The sequence below is a fragment of the Triticum urartu genome, chromosome 7, assembly GCF_003073215.2.
Source record: "Triticum urartu cultivar G1812 chromosome 7, Tu2.1, whole genome shotgun sequence".
NCBI lineage: Eukaryota > Viridiplantae > Streptophyta > Magnoliopsida > Poales > Poaceae > Triticum > Triticum urartu.
The window spans coordinates 128,411,495-128,428,078 of record NC_053028.1 but is presented as its reverse complement, the minus strand read 5'-3'; the positions used below and the strand labels follow the sequence as shown (position 1 = coordinate 128,428,078).

The window sequence follows — 16,584 nt, the reverse complement described above, 5'->3', positions numbered from 1 at the left end:
GCAAATGTCCAGCATACATTGCGTGTGGCACACACCGAAATAGAGTAGAAAACTGTCCCGGAATAATGACATATCCACCCCCAAGAAAATAAAAATTACAACAAAGTCCTTAAGGGAGAGATTGCTGAACCAAATCCAAGCCTGTTGTCGTCTTTCTTCGACGTCTCCATCAGAGGTAGACGAGATAGCAGCCGCAAACAAACGACAGTCGGCGCCACATCGCATCGAAGCTTTCTGAACCGAATAAAGGATTGCAATGAATAACAGAGCACTTATCGTTGTGGCATGTCGGTCGGGGAATAACCCCGAGCGCTTCACGTCTCGAAAACGCCGTCTTCAGGCGACGCTGTCGAAGAAGACCGACAGATTCGCCAACCATCAGACACAAACCCATTACTGGAGAGGTTGTCACCTACTGTTCGTCACCATCGCCATCCGAAGCGGTATCCGCTACCTCACCGACAACACCTCTAAACAATAGATCCACCACACAGGAGTAATGGCAGAAAACAACTCCCTTCGATCCATCGACATCATCGCACAACACGCCGTCGAGATGTGGCTGGGATCGGGGAACAATTATTCCCAACGTCCCGCTGCCATCCAAAACGTCGACCAAGAAATCTACAATCCTATCCCTAACTAGAAACCAGGATTGAAATACCAGGGTTCCCTCCCCCAGCCGTTGCCGGAGCGGTGAACGGAGGGGAAGAGAACCCCTGGCCTTGGCGGCGTAGTGAGGGGGGAAACCGTTGCTGCCCTTTTCTCTCTGAAGAGAACTAGAGATGGCACGAAGGAACCGTTCCATCAAAGAAGGGCTGGTTACCACGAACTGGGTAAAGGATAAAGAGAAAAAAGGGTAACACGACACAAGTGATACATTATTCTAGTGATTTGCGCTCTACTATGTGAACTAGAGGTCGTGAGTTCGACATGTCGTTCCTGCACACATTTTGTGAATTTTAAATAGAAAAAAATTCTAAATGGGTCGGCCCAGCCCGGATGGGGTGTGTGCGTCAGTTGGCAAAATTGTCTTTAGCCGGCATTAAAGGCGCCAAATAGGGTTTGCCGTGCAGACCTGCAATTCAATTGCAGAACAAGATTTGGGCCATCATGAATGAGCCTTTTGTTCTATGGGTTGTGTCCTAAACCTTTCAAAGGGAATTCCATGGGCTCGAGTTTCGCTCCGTGTGCCCTTGTTCAGTGGACGAACGATTGTCATTCCTCCGGTACCCATGACCCGATGAAATTGTACCGAGGCACATATGAATGCATCATTGTCTCAACTCTCAAGAAAAAAAAACATATGAAGGCATTGGCCGCGGCTGCCGCGAATACGATCAATGAAAGATAAGTAGCTATTTAATTGTATATATATATATATAATGGACGAGACATGGAGAAGAAACATATAGAACAATATATTTTAGGGAAATGTTCTGTCCCGGCTGATCAATCTGGCATCACGCCAAGCATTGGGTCAAACCAGATCATTCGTCCCACAGTTCCCGCAACAAAGTGGTGAATGATTTCGGAGATGCGACGGTCGACCTTAAATATGTGTGCTCTCCCTTATAGTTGGAGTATGAAAAAATTGGTCATGTGCCACGGAAACTTGAAGAAGAAGACACAGAGTCGAGACCCTCGATAGAAGAAATGATGTACCTCCCATGATCGGTAGAAGAATTATTCTCTAGAGTTGTTGAGTCAAACTGTTGCAACTGTTACCTGATACGTTGTAGTTTTCTTTTGTTTTTCTGTGATCCAGAGACTTGTTTATGTTGAAAACACATAATATTTCTTCTGCAATTATGTTTTGATTTTGATGAGATAATAATTTGAAAATGTTGTAAATATATGATGATCTCTTTTTTTTTTGTGAATATATACTATGCTTTCTCTGATATGTTGCAGCCACAAAAATAAAATGTAGCACATCTTGAAAAAGAATTGTTGCAATTAACAGTCAGACTCTGCACAAGACTAGAATGATGTTGCCGTGAATCAAGTCTCATCAACCCGTGCTCTTATATCATAAATAATGGAGGGGAAGCGTCCGATGAGCCAGAAGTAGCCGTCGGTCACCACCACCTTCTTGAAGTTCTTGTCCGCCATGAAGAAGTCGAGGCACCTCTTCTTCAGCTCCGGGCAGTTGTGCATTTCAGCGTAACCCATGGTAGTAGCGACCGTCTCCACCGACACGCTCTCCCACAGCTTCTGGGCGCAGAGGAGCTTCAGTCTGCCAAGATCGTACCGGTCGGCCGCCGCAAGCACACGCTGAAACAGCTCGGTCGTCTCCGAACTCTCCGAAGAGCTTGGAAGCTCCTCGTCCGTGGGCAGCCCGTCCGTGTACATGAACCGAAGCAGAATTCTGAACGTCGACGGCTCGATGTCGTGCAGGGTGATGCATGGCATCGCGGCCTCCGCCATGGACCCGAAGAGCTCCGCCCTGAACACCGGCGAGCGGGCGGCGAGCACGGCCCGGTGCGCGCGGAACGTCTCGCCGGCGACCGAGAAGGAGACGTCCGAGCCGTCTGCGCGGTCGAGCAGGCGCCCGAGATGGTCGCCTATGTCGGACGCCGGGACGGGGACGGGGTCGTCGCCGCGCACAAGCACGGCCCCGCACACCAGCGTGGCCGCGCCGTGCGCCGCGAAAAGTGGGTCCACGTCGCTCCGCATGAAATGGAACCAGCCATGGACGTCCACGTCATCGGAGGTCTTCTCCTGCGTAAACGTGGACCGCTTTGCTCTGAGCGGTGGTGCGCCGTCGTCTCCGCCCGTCAGGAAGGCGTCGAATTCGACCTTGACGCTCCTGGATTTGCTCTCCAGCCGCAGGGCGACGGAGAGGTCGCCGTCGTCTCTGTGCCCCGTCCCGCGCGGATGGCATCCTATGCGCAGGACGTGCTGCCCTACGCTGAGGGTTTGGAAGAGATACAAGTCGCTTTTCGGGTCAAGCCTGAAGTCTGCGAAAATGGAGTCCACCACCATGGCGTGGGGTTCAGACTTTTGGCCTGCGACGGAGAAGGTTAGATTTTTTGTCACCAGGAGCACTGGATGGAGACGCTTGGAGACCCCAACCGCCGGCGGAGCACACGCTTCGGCTCGCCGTTTCAGTTCAACGCGCTCCGGCTGGGTTTACACACGACGTTTACGCGGCACCTGCAACAGCCCACAGATAACTGCTCATACCCTTTATCTACGAGCCAAAAAAGACCATAAGAGAACATGTAATGTAGTGAGCATATAGTGTGAGCCAAAAGTGGAGTCAATTTTCAAATGAAATACCCAGAACAAAAAATTTCCTTTTTTGAATGGCCTGATTATATATTTTAGGCTGATTGGCGCATAATACTAACAGTGGCCATTTAGGTGTGCAAAATAACCATAATTAATTTCTTTTGAGAAGTGAAGTGTTGAAGGAAATAACCATATTTTTGTTGATTGTATGTGTGCACTCTTTAACAATTATGTACAATCTAATGCTTTCCTAGGACATGTGTACAATCTAATACTATGTCAATTGTATGATTGCCCTGCAATATAATGGTTAGATGATCTAACAAAAACAAAAATATATAACTACATAATTGAAAAAAAAAATCTAGGAAGACCACCCAACTCGGTTAAACAGGCGGACCAGATGATCAGGAATGCGACATGAGTCCCAGCAAAGGCAGCTAAGAATTGATTTTATTGCCAAGTGTATTGTTAACTACTGCTAGACAAATACTAGGTCGTAATAATTTCTTCATAAAAAATACTGCACTGACTGGTACTCCCTCTGTAAACAAATGTAATAGCGTTTAGATCACTATTTTGATGATCTAAATATAAAATTATTTCTTTACGGACGGAGTAGTAGAGTACCTTGAAAACAAAGGGAGACTGGCGGATGGCTAGCACGGCAGAAGCATGAGCTTCGATCACCGCCGCTTATGGTCTGGATGGAATCCTAGCCCCCGGCGGGCGGCGCAGAGCGAGGGAGCAACGAGGCGGCGAGCGGCGACAAAGCAAGTCGGCAGAGAGATTGGTCGATCTGCTTTCGATTCTCGACGGACTCAACGTGACAAATCTAGCAGACGAGAGCCCGACCTACACGGAAGATCAAACCTAAGCCAGGACGGACTGTAAACTAAGATGGGCCTATTTTGTTTGCCAGTTCGCCTTCGATGTGTATACGGAATCGTAGTATTACGAGTTTGGGCTTTAAGGGATCTCCGCTAAACGGTACGCGGTGAATATGTTTAGCGTGTAATTAATCACATACCAAATATTAACATTATCACATAATTAATACAAAAATAATGTCCTACCGAATATCCGCGTTGAATTATATATGTCTAATCTATAACCCACTTCTCTCACCCATGAATTATAGACCCAACACTCAAGCATTGGCATGCAGGGAGGGGCAAACCCTATTTAGCGCCTCGGGTTAAAGGCAATTTGTCAACCGGCGCACATGCCCTATCCGAGCTGGGCCGGCCCATTAATTTTTTTTTTGCTATTTTAAATTTAAAAAGTTGTGCTGGAACGACGGGTCAAACTCACAACCTCTAGTTCACAAAGTAGAGCGCAAACCACTGGAACAACAAATTACTTGTGTCATGTTACTCTTTTTTTTTTCCTTTTATCCTTTACCCAGTTTGAAACAATCGGCCCTTCTTTGACGGAACGGTTCCTTCGTGCCTTCTCTCGTTCTCTCCAGGAAGAAAAGTGAAACAACAACCCCCCTCACTACGCTGGCGAGGCCGAGGGTTCTCTTCCCCTCCGTTCGCCGCTCCGGCGACAGCTGGGGAGGGAACCCTAGTTTTTTTTGTCTTGGTTTATAGTTAGGGATAGGATTGTAGATTTCTTCGTTAGTGTTTTGGATGGCGGCGGTGTTGACATTGGGAATAATTGTTCCCCGATCCCAGCCACATCTCGACGGTTTCATGTGTGACGATAACGATGGATTGAAGGGATTTGTTTTCTGCCATTACTCCCATGTGGTGGATCTGGTATTCAGAGGTGTTGCCGGCGAGGCGGCGACTGCCGCTTCGGATGGTGATGGCGACGAGCAGAAGGTGACGACCTCTCCAGTACAGGGTTTGTGTCTGATGGTTGGCGAATCTGCCGATCTTCTTTGAGAGCGTCACCTGAACACGGCGTTTTCAAGACCGGAAGCGCTCGTGGTTGTTCCTCGGCCGACATGCCACATTGATAAGTGCTCTGCTATTCATGGCGAAGCCCATGAATAAGCTAGGAGGGAGACCTGAGCACACAAGAGTTGGATTCTACCTCAAATGAAAACTCTATGCATTATTGGGTACCAAGAAGAAGCCCATGAAGAAGCTAGGAGGGAGACGTGAGCATACAAGGGGAAGGAGAAGGAAGAAGGGCACGAAGGAGTGGAGCCACTGGACACCCCGGGTGCCCGGCCTCCCCAGCTTGGGTGCTGCCCGCCGCCCCGGGTGCCGACCACCCTGCTGGGCGCTGTCCCTCACCTCTGGGTGCCCTGGCTCTTCTACCACAGGGACTGGTCCTCCTCTGACCCGTCCGGGTGCCCGGGCCTTCGACCCCCAGGTGCCCCCCCCTCATTGGCGCCTATCTCTGACCGGTCCGGGTGCCCCGACCACTTTACCTCGGGTGCCCGGACTCCACCGAATATGCCTGCGCGCATTTAGAGTTAAAAGACCCATGTACCCATGTTTCCCCCAATTTCGTCCCTAGACTATAAGTACCCCTCACCTAGCTTGTTCTAGGGGATAGCAAAGTATTTGAGAGACATGAGAGAGCTTTGCTCTTTGTATCCCCTCCTCTTAGAGATCAAGACCCCTCTTTGGGAACAATCCTTGTGGATTATCAAGGCCTCCTCTTGGAGAAGATCAACATCAAGGCCTCACCTCCTTGGAGTGGGAAGAACTCTACCCTAGTGCTATTTTCCTTGAATTGTTCCTGTATGCTTGTGGATCTCATGTATGCTACTCTAGTGGATGTGTGATTTGGGTATGTTTGAGTGATTTTCCCCTTGTGTTCTTGTGTGTTCATCACTTTTCCCCCTCCAAGTGTGAAAAGATCCCCCCTAGGGTTTCACCCTACAACATCTTGTCTACATCATGTCATCTTGCTTAAGGCGTTACTCTGTTCTTTCATGAACTTAATACACTAGATGCATGATGTATAGCGGTCGACGTGTGAAGTAATAGTAGTAGATGCAGAATAGTTTTGGTCTACTTGTCTCGGACGTGATGCCTATATACATGATCATTGTGTCGGATATCGTCATAATTTTTGCTCTTCTGTTAATTGCCTAACAGTAATTTGTTTACCCACCGTATGTTATTTTTATGAGAGAAGCCTCTAGTGAAAACTATGGCCCCAAGTCTATTTTCTATCATATATTAAAACCAAAAATATCTCGCTGCAATTTTTTTATTTTGTATTTTGGTTTGATCTATCTATCAAAAACTATATCATTTAATCTCGCTCGTAACCGTTGAGGGATTGACAACCCCTCTATTTGTTGGGTTGCAAGTATTTGTTGTTTATGTGCAGATAATGTTTATATACTGTTGCTTGGTTCTCCCACTGCATTGATAACCTTGGTTCCATAACTAAGGAAAATATTTATCTCTATTGTATTGCATCATCCTTTCGTCTTCGAGGAAATCCCAACGCAGCTCACAAGTAGCATTGATCAAGGCGGTGGCCCAAGCAATCCCTGTCTATTCAATGCCATGCTTCAGGCTTCCCATGGGTATTTGCGAGAGTATAAAGTCAATGATCCGCCGGTTTTGGTGGGGTGCAAAAAAAGAAAAATAACACCTTGCTGGATTTCATGAGATGTGTGCACCAAGCCAAAGTCGTTGGGAGGTCTTGGATTTCGGGATATGAAGCTATTTAATTTATCTCTTGTAGCAAGACAAGCTTGGCGCCTGATCCAAGCACCCCTTACTTTGAGTGCAAGAATTTTGAAAGCAAAATACTTACCCAATGATTCTTTTCTTGAGGCATATTTGGGTTCTAACCCATCACAGATTTGGAGGGCGGTGCTAGATGATCGAGATGCTTTGGCTCATGGCCTAATAAGCAGAATTGGGACTGGTGAGAAAACAAAAAAAATTGAGCACAACTGGATCCCTCGGTCTGGACTGATGAGACGTTGACTTCTTTGGTACATGATAAGCCAGTTTTTGTTTCAGAATGAATAGACAGCTCGTCAGCTGCATGGCGTGAGGACAGGGGCCGAGAAGTTTTCCTCCCAGTTGATGCAGATTTAATCTTGGGATTCCCACTATGTACCAGACGACTGGATGATTTTTGGGCATGGGGAGAGGATGATCGAGGAGTGTTTCCAGTCAGCTCAGTTTACAAATTTCTGCTGCGAACAAAGTTGCAAGGGGAGTCACTGTTACAGCATACTGGAAGCCACTTTGATTCAGTTAGAGAGGAGCGGGCATGGACAGCTCTTTGGAATATTAAGGTTCCTTCAAAACTGAATTTTTTTCTATGGAGGTTGTGCCATGAATCTCTTCCAATAGGAGACTTACTCCATCACCGCAACATTTCTACCTCCCTAGTATGTGCTTTATGCTCTGCGCAAGACAGTTGGAAGCATGCTCTTATTGATTCTGTGATGGCGAGGAGCGTTTGGTCTCTATCTTCAGAGGAGACAGTGGAGTGCATGTGCAGCGATTTGTCAATGAATGCAAAGTGTTGGCTGTTTTCAATGCATGAAAAATTGGCGCAGGATGAGTCCACTCGTATGACAGTGACTTTGGCAATTTGGCGAGCCAGAAGGAAACCTATCTATGAGGAGATCTTCGAGAGTCCATTTGCTACAAATCTTTCATCATTTTTTTCCAAAAGGACCTTCAGATTATTGCTAAAGAAGCACCAGTGGGATCCGGGGCTACTAGTGTTCGTAATGCTACGTGGATCCCTCCACTGGGCGGTCTAGTAAAAATGAACGTGGACGAGGTTGTATCACAAGAGGATGCGTTTGGAGCTGCAGCAGTGGTGTGCAGAAACGAAAGGGGAGAGTTCCTAGGAGCATCATCGGTTATATTCAGATTTGTTGCAGACCCAACTACCCTCGAAGCTCTGGCTGTCCGTGAAGGACAAGCACTTGCCGAGGACCTGTATGTCCAGGTCCAGCGAATTCACATTGCAAGTGACTGAAAGACGGTGGTGAACGACATCAAGCAAAATTTCGTGGCAAAGTAATACTATCGTACAAGAAATCATAGACCGATCTACGGGTTTTGCTGATTGTAATATCGTTCATGAGTTTAGGATCTCGAATTTCGAGGATCACAATCTCGCTAGGCATTCTTTAACTCTCGGGTTTGATCGCCCTGTTTGGTTAGGTCAACCTAGAGAGCTTCAAGTAAACATTATGGAGGATGAATAAAAGCTTAGCGAGAGTGCCACTTGATTCTTTGAGCGAATTCTAATCTAAACCGAAGATCTGCACCTGTGAAATCTCAGATTTTGGTAGCCTCCAATTTCTCCTTTCATAAGGCACAAAACTGTAAAAAAATAGCTCGATAAGTAGATCATGTGTTCATCACGGATTGACACTATCATCTATTAAAATATATAAATAAAACATTACAATAAGAAAATTAATTATGGTGTTGTGGTGTAGCTGGCTATCACATCAGTCTAACACACTGAAGGTCTCCGGTTCAATCCCGGGCGATGCCACATTTTTCTAAATATATTTTTAAGCTTTTTTGCCCTGCCTCAGCGAATTGCAAATTCACTAACACGCTTACGCTTCATCATAAAATAAGTACACATAGCCGTAGCAGGCACATACATAGTTTGCACGAATGATACATGTCGCTACAGAGCAAGACAAGAAGATACGCTACAAGTTCAGTGACTGAATTCCCAGGCATAAAGGTGGACAACTGCGCCGTGCAAACGGAGACATAAAACGACAACTCGATCGGGTTAAACTGATCTGGCTTCTACTATGGGACCATTCCAGCCAGCCTATCTTGGAGTGATTCCCCATAGCATTTCACATCTTCTCTCTACCAAGGCAACTCATGGTGGCCTCCCCACGGTCCTTACTTCCAAGGTAACCTGTTCAGTGAATAAGAATCTGCCACATTTCAGAATTGATGATATAAACTGTTGGTAACTCAGTCAGGTGACAGACACACATTGGTTCCCTCAAAAATAAAAACCGACAAACACACATTGAAATTAGAGCTGTCAGACTCATCTCCAGTTATCAGAGCTAACTACTCCCTCCGTCCCATAATAGTACTCCCTCCGTCCCAAAAGTATAGTACAGAGGGAGTACAAAATATACAATTTGGGAACGGAGGGAGTAACTACTATATATATTTTTTCTCATGTCGCAGATTCTATGAAGGCATTTTGAGACTAGCATATGATCAGGATAAAGATGATGAGCAAGGGTTTCTGGACGAAACTCACGCTAGTTTCAGGGATATATCAGAACCGTCATCATTGTCCTGTGAGCTTCCCGAATGTACTGCCGTCATCACAGAGTCAGATGAATGAGCATCTTCAGGGACAACATTTTCGGCTTCGGCAACGGCCGTGCTAGCAGTTGGCACCTCATGCATCTACATCCAAGCACACGAACATGATGTAAATGTGTACTCTGCCACCTCAACTTTTATTGGACTTTTGTTCAAGCTGCACTTCTTATAAAGATTGATTAAGTGCAGGACTACGAATGCATCTAAAATCTTATTACTTGGTTTTTCAAGCGCATATTTTCCTCTGCCAGCTGTGTTCCCTACAAGGAAAAGAGAAATTACATTATCAAATGTTCACCTTGTAGAAGTACACCAAAAATATTCTCAAAACCAATAAACTTAATCTAGTCAATTTTGTGTTGCTGAATAGTTTATAATAAAAATAATGCAATCAGGGAGCAACTCCATTGACTGTGTTGGTGGTAAAAGAATAATTTCTTCCACTTAAATAAATAATAAAATTTTAAAACCACACATAAAGGGATATATTGCTGATAACATTTCATTCAATATACAACAACAACAACAACAACAACAACAAAGCCTTTAGTCCCAAACAAGTTGGGGTAGGCTAGAGGTGAAACCCACAAGATCTCGCAACCAACTCATAGTTCTGGCACATGGATAGTAAGCTTCCACATGCCCCTGTCCATGGCTAGTTCTTTGGTGATACTCCAGTCCTTCAGATCTCTCTTTATGAACTCCTCCCATGTCAAGTTCGGTCTACCCCAACCTCTCTTGACATTATCAATATGGGAAAGAAAAAAGAGTCCACTTGTCGATTTGCCTCTTGTTTAACATGTACTGTGCCAATTTTAGGTATTGTCTTGTTGCACATGACATGCACATCTACTACTTCCACATGTATATTCATATCATTCTCCATCTCTGTGCATACTGGAAGGGCATTCCCTATGAATCTATGAGAATTGGAATTAACAATTTAATTTCCCTACTAATGGGCTCTATTAGCAATAGTCAATATAAATTAAGGTCACTTGAGAGTTCAGCAATCAGCAACATATGTCATACACAATATTATTCACTATAAATTAAGGTTCTTAGCATGCAACATTTTCAAACAAATTTTTTTGAACCAGTTCAAACAATTAATTTCCTACATGCCTGCAACAATTCAGGTAACTGCCATAAAACCCATTCGACTCCATTACATACATGTATATCTAATACTCCCTCTGTAAAGAAATATACATGTGTAAGTAGTTTGATAATTTGCCTGACATACATGATCCAAAAAAGGAACTGCGCAATCTGCTGCCAAAAGCCTAAATAAACAATAGAGATCATTCCTCACCTTTTGTTGGAGGTCACTAATTTGTTGCATGAATTGCCGGTCCTGCAGACACATATATCATGTGAAACAATTGGCATAGTGCCTGCACAATCAAAACCAAGCTGAAGGAGAAAGAGATGTCACCCTACCTTTGTACAAAGCACCCTCTGCAATCCTGTTTCGAGATTCTTTTCCATCTGCTGCAACTCACCGACACTCAGTCCGTCAAGTTCCTCACCTCTCATGTGTCTATAATATAGAGCATGGCATTAACCGTTAATATTTCAGCCGCTTTGTAGTTAACAACTTATAGTTAATCACACAAATCCAGGATGGGAACAGAACATAACCTAAGTCCAAGACTTGCTTCTGCGAGTTGTTCATTCAAACTGTCATACTTGCAGTGCTCTAACTGAAAAGATAATACATCTGTAACTGTTATCATTTTCGTTAGGAATAGTATAATTCCTAGTTAATTACATAACTTTTTGCTCTCTTTTTTACAAAAAAAATGCTATACATACATTTAAATCAATAGCCGGCTGCTGATCAGATTTCCCCAGGTTCTTTGAATGAGTACTATACTTGTCAATGATCTCGTTCATACTGTTCACCAAACCAAAATCACATCAGAATTTACACAAATATACAGTTTATCACGAAATTAATAATGTATATAAAAATAGTAATACAAGCAAGATTCTGTACAAAAGTGTTTGAAGGTACACCAGCATATAATGTAGTATTAATTGATCAGGGGCATATCATATTAACTTTATACAGTATCATGTGTTCAAGGTACTCCCTCCTTCCCAAAATATAAGGCGTGATTGACTTTGCACGGTCTTTGATGCACGACTTTGACTAATATATCCCAAAGTACATGGATTAAACATGTATAAATGGTATCGTCGTATTTATCTTTCAAAACAATTTTATTTCATATGTCTGTATACTAATTTTGCAGACATATAATACATGAAAATCATAGTCAAAGTTGTGTAACGAAGACCAGAAAAGTCAATCAGCGCCTTATATTTTGGGAAGGAGCTAGTACATAAGAGGAATAACCTGCAAATCACACACACATATATAGTAGTGAATTGTCCAGAAGTATCCAACTGAAATAATTAAGATATTATCCACTTGTTCAGAACTGATAAACTCGTTTTTCTCTCGTATATATATCATATATAATCTATCTCATATCACATGCATAGAAATGAGGATTTCAAAGAGTTAATTTTTTTTATAGTATATATAAAGCACTGAATTCTTATCCTCTTTTGAAGCTAGGGGTGTCCAACATTCCAAAGGTCATTTTATAGTATGATGTAAAAAGTATCCATGATACTTAATTATTAGTTTATCTTCTTAAGTAAAAAGGGTTATGTTCAAGCTATTTGGAACTGTGTAACATCTTGTACAAATGGATGGATTTTGAATGGTTCGATCTGAAACATAAAATTGTATTCTCAAGCCAATAACAACAATAAAATAATTGGAGGCTGCGCATTGCTGGGTACCATGCATAAAATGGATGCAATAGCATCTAATATGCTTAAAGCTAGAGATGTGAATGCCTGTATTTAAAGTGAAATACATGGCCGCACATATATGTGCCTTTATATATGTTAGCACAGTTACTTTTTCCCCGGAAAAAAGAAGAAGCCAGAGTTACTTCTGAGAAAGTAATGTCATCAGAAAGATGGTACGTAAACAAATTTCTGATTAGATCTATAGGAGTCTTGATTGTAAAGACTTAATTAGGGGCACTTTCATAGAATAATACTTCTTGGTATAACTTTTGTATTAAGTCAAATTTAAACTAAATACCAACACTTTAACCAAGAAATATTCCTCTTCCAAGCATGTCCTTAAGGTGCATGGTACAGCCACAAACTCAAAGTACTTAATTGTTCTATGCATACATGATTCGGTTAGGGTTTGTTTAATTTGGTACATAGATCTTCTCAAATTCATATTGGATAACACATTGCATAGCAGATTTTTATTCATAACAGGAGCACAGCCTCCCAGTTTCATTAGTGCAATCGTGCATACAGCACCAAGCGACAAAACTGCCAGGCATCAATCAAATATTATAAGAGGATGACGCAATTAACGAAAAATTATTATAAGAAAATGTGTGTGCCTTTCTTCTTCGACTAGTTATGGTAGACTATTAGAAATCACCAATGACATGTCAAAGTTTGGCAAAGGAATAGCATATGGTTCCATAAGCACTTCCATCACTGCTTATACTTAAATGTTAAATGCAACTCTCCCTTTTCCTCGGCAAAACCATGCCAAGTGGCAAATATCACCTCTCACTCAAACAAATCCCAACAGTGCATTCGGCTCCAACATGAATGCCGTAAAAGAATTGCACAAACCGTTCCCTAAAACCATGTACAATGCAAGGTGCTTGTAAAAATAAACCGGTTTTTTCTTAATCACCATTGCTTTCTATATATATAGAGGTGCCTAGCGTCCGTGTTATACAAATAAGAATAGGTGCTTAAGTAAAATCAGATCATTTTCACAAGCATCTCCTCTAGGCATGCATCTTGCATTGTACTCCCTCCGTAAACTAATATAAGAGCGTTTAGATCACTAAAATAGTGATCTAAACACTCTTATATTAGTTTACAGAGGGAGTACAAGCTTACAGAAAGTACATACAATTATATTATATATAATTAACCTGCTTTCGAGTACCAAGAGGAAATTGTCAAGAAAAAAATTAGGACAACCTGCCGGTACACAAGGTTATGATTACGCAACACATGCAGCAGAGCCACGATGCTGGTAGTACTTGAAATGTTATTTTTCTCTGGTAGTATCGGAACAGACAATAGTGGTAAGCGCCCAAATCCCATAAATGTAACCCAATAGCAACAACCTAGGAGTAGCCCAAGAAAAACTACTACTCTTATCCTACTGCTAGTGGAGGAGTACGTACTACTCTATCAGTCTATCCACGGCTGCACAGAGCACGAGAGCTCAGCCCAGAGGGAGGGGAGCTCTTTGCACGCAGGCATGGTATGCATACGGCATGCCGCCACCACATGAAATCACAGGTACGTACGGGCGTGCACGAGCTGCAGAGACGCCTTTTGCTGCCACCCCACGCGCCGATCCAGATTCCGGAGAGCCACGGATAGGCTTCCGGCTTATAGTATTTTACTAAAAGAAGGCGAAAGAACACGCGAGTGACCGGAGGACACCAGCGTGTTCCCCGGCGTAGGACACGCGAACGGATCGAGCAAAAGAGGTGGAGATCGATCTGGTACTGTGCCGAAACTACAGTGAAAAAATTCCCCATTTCTCCGGAATCGAGCCCGGCCGGATCGGTGCAAAGGACGGAGGCCGTGAGGATCTTTAGCCATGATGAGTAGAAAATGGTGGCTCTTCGTAGCATCATGTGATGACATCGTAACCGAATCCGAAACCTAGAAGCGGAGGAGGAAATCAGGCCGGTGGGTGGCGGTGCGGGAAGGGTGGGGAACCCTAGCTAGCCCGTGCAGCAAGAGGATCCCGAATCCGCATCGAGTCGGGGACACGAGAAGAACGGACAGATCTGGAGTAAGAGAGAAAAGATAGAATGGAGAAGGTAGAAGAACACATGTGTATGCGTGTGTGAGATGGGAGATGGGGGTGAGAGGGCGGGGAGGAAAGAGAGGAGAGGCGAGGGTACGTGCCTGGAGCTGGCGAACTGGGAGAGCTTGCCGGTGGAGGAGAAGACGACGAGCGCGACGTCGGCGTCGCAGAGCACGGCGAGCTCCTCGGCCTTCTTGAACAGCCCGCGCCTCCGCTTGGAGAAGGTCACCTGCCGCGCCGCCGCGCTCTCTATCCGCCGTATCGCCCGCCTCTCCCGCGCCATCTCGATCCGCCCTGCCTGAACCGCTCCCAGCTGCTCCGGCGCCGCCGTCCTCCTCCCTCCTCCTGCTCAGCCGCACGAACAAACAAACAAACAAACAAACAAAGGAGCACCGGCTGGCTAGATTTTTACCCTCTGCCGCGCCCGCGTGTGTGCGCCTAGTATATAAACGGCGCCCCGCCAATGGGAGGAGGAGGGGGAGCGACGGGAAAGGTGAGGGAGGGAGGGAGAGGTCTCGCTCGCCCGCCCGCTCGCCTCCCCTCCCCGGGGCCGCGGCGTACGGTGCGCTCCCATTGGCCGGCGGGGGGAGCCCGAACAGTAAGCTGGCGGTTAAACAAATCGGGGGCGCGACCGGGCCCGTGCCCCCGCACGCTCCACCTGGCCGCGCCGGTCGTTGTTTATATATTATTTTATGGTATACCTATACAGGCCCGGAAAATCTCCGCCGCACGGCAGGTCGGCACGGCCGGTCCTTTTCCTCCCCCAGGAGCTACGACGACGACGGGTGTGGGAGCGAATTAAAGGCGGTCCCGATTAGGAAAGGAAGGGTGGCGGAGGGGAGGGGCGGGTCGGAACAGTACTGGCCGTGGCAGGCCCGCGCGCGTGCGGCGGCCGCCGGGCTAGATTCCCTGTTCCGGCGCGGGATCGCCGTGCATGTGGCAGGGTCCGCGCCCCCAGCCAGCGCAGGTACTCCTCCAATTCGGGTGCTTTTTCTTGCTTTTTTTGCACGTCACAGCTTGGCCCGGGCTTATCATCGTCGCCGTGAACAGTTGCGGGTGGTTAGCTTGATTAATCACTCGGCTGGTTGGGGTGTCGGGTCGCGCTGATTAATTAATCTTACTACTAATCTCATGCCTGTTGGGTGGTGCCGATTGATGGGACGTGGTGGAGTGGGACGGGTCGTGGAGGGAACAGGAGGGGTGACCGATGGATTCGTGGGTGCAGGGGATCTCTGTGCGGGGGGCCGTGGCGTGCGTCGCCTCTTGCCGCGAGAGGTGCGGTGTTTTCTCATGCTCATTGGCCTAGCGCCCCTAGCCATGGCGTGTGAGCACTGTGGATAAACAGTAGGGCAGAGCTTTTCACGCACTCTCATGGACAGCTATGCCCTACAGTCCAAAGACGGAGGGAGGGCCGCCTTGTCAGCTGAAGCTTCTCTTGCGAATTTTCTTTCTTTCTCTTGTCAACTCCGTTAGATATCGTCTTTGCGTGCTAGGCATTGTATGCTTTTCTGTGAGAACGATTATTAATTTTTTGAAAGCGATTGATGGAGCTGGAATTTCTGGCGTAAAGAGTGGTTGCTCAAGGCAAAGTATACTTTCCTGATGAGCATCTTCTTGGTATTGCTTTCCTGCTTAACACCTCTCTTTCATGGTCAGGCATTATGCATGGACTGATCTGTTTAAGAGTTTTTTTTTTCGAAGTATCTAAATCTTTTATGAAAATTCATCGGAAGTTAAAGCACCTCAAACATAGTACAAATTACATCAAGGTCTCTAAACCACCAAACGACTATCACCGCCACCAGAATGAGCCGCCGAGGTGCTACCATCGTTGTTTCTGTACTGGAGCCAGCATGACATTGTGAATGACAACCGGAAATCTTCATACACGTGCCTCTAAGGGCCAACACCATGGAGTAATGGTCATCCCTGCTGAACCCTTGAATTGATCTAAAGTGTCTAACACTAGCTCTCGTCATTGTGCACGTACGGCCAGAAATCCTAACATCGTCGCCCAAAGGAGACGGCAGGAATTCATGCTGGAGCTTCGTTGACTTCGTCCTGACGAATACACTTAAGCACAATCGAAGTCCGAAAATATCAACTCGAAGATGAAGCGTTGACATATGTATGAGTGACGCCCTACGAAGACTGAAATCCCTAAGAGCATTTCCAACAGGC

General features: G+C 45.4%; 2 protein-coding genes and 1 non-coding gene across 3 annotated transcripts; 1 reads left to right on the top strand and 2 right to left on the bottom strand.

Annotated features, from left to right (window-relative positions):
• Positions 1-2,004: 2,004 nt before the first annotated feature.
• Positions 2,005-2,988, bottom strand: LOC125518542 (BTB/POZ and MATH domain-containing protein 1-like). Its single transcript, XM_048683354.1, has one exon. It carries the CDS (start codon positions 2,986-2,988, stop codon positions 2,005-2,007), a length of 984 nt encoding a protein of 327 aa, XP_048539311.1.
• Positions 2,989-8,617: 5,629 nt separating this feature from the next.
• TRNAV-AAC lies at positions 8,618-8,691 on the top strand. Its single transcript has one exon. It is a non-coding gene; the product is annotated as a tRNA-Val (tRNA).
• Positions 8,692-8,745: 54 nt separating this feature from the next.
• LOC125521265 (MADS-box transcription factor 55-like) lies at positions 8,746-15,049 on the bottom strand. The gene is made up of 8 exons (XM_048686329.1): positions 14,505-15,049; positions 11,325-11,406; positions 11,151-11,212; positions 10,950-11,049; positions 10,822-10,863; positions 9,725-9,766; positions 9,439-9,590; positions 8,746-9,078 (listed from the first exon to the last, which is right to left on the bottom strand). The coding sequence occupies exons 1-8, from the start codon at positions 14,684-14,686 to the stop codon at positions 9,063-9,065; spliced, it is 678 nt and encodes a 225-aa protein (XP_048542286.1). The 5' UTR covers positions 14,687-15,049; the 3' UTR covers positions 8,746-9,062.
• Positions 15,050-16,584: the final 1,535 nt, after the last annotated feature.

Bases quoted from the DNA above. Each gene is read 5' to 3' on its own strand.
- LOC125518542 (XM_048683354.1), bottom strand. From the start codon at position 2,988: ATGGTGGTGGACTCCATTTTCGCAGACTTCAGGCTTGACCCGAAAAGC.
- LOC125521265 (XM_048686329.1), bottom strand. From the start codon at position 14,686: ATGGCGCGGGAGAGGCGGGCGATACGGCGGATAGAGAGCGCGGCGGCG. The intron at 11,050-11,150 runs GTTATGTTCTGT...TCTATATTATAG, and splicing joins GAAGCAAGTCTTGGACTTAG to ACACATGAGAGGTGAGGAAC. The intron at 9,591-9,724 runs GTAATAAGATTT...GCTTGGATGTAG, and splicing joins ATATGCGCTTGAAAAACCAA to ATGCATGAGGTGCCAACTGC.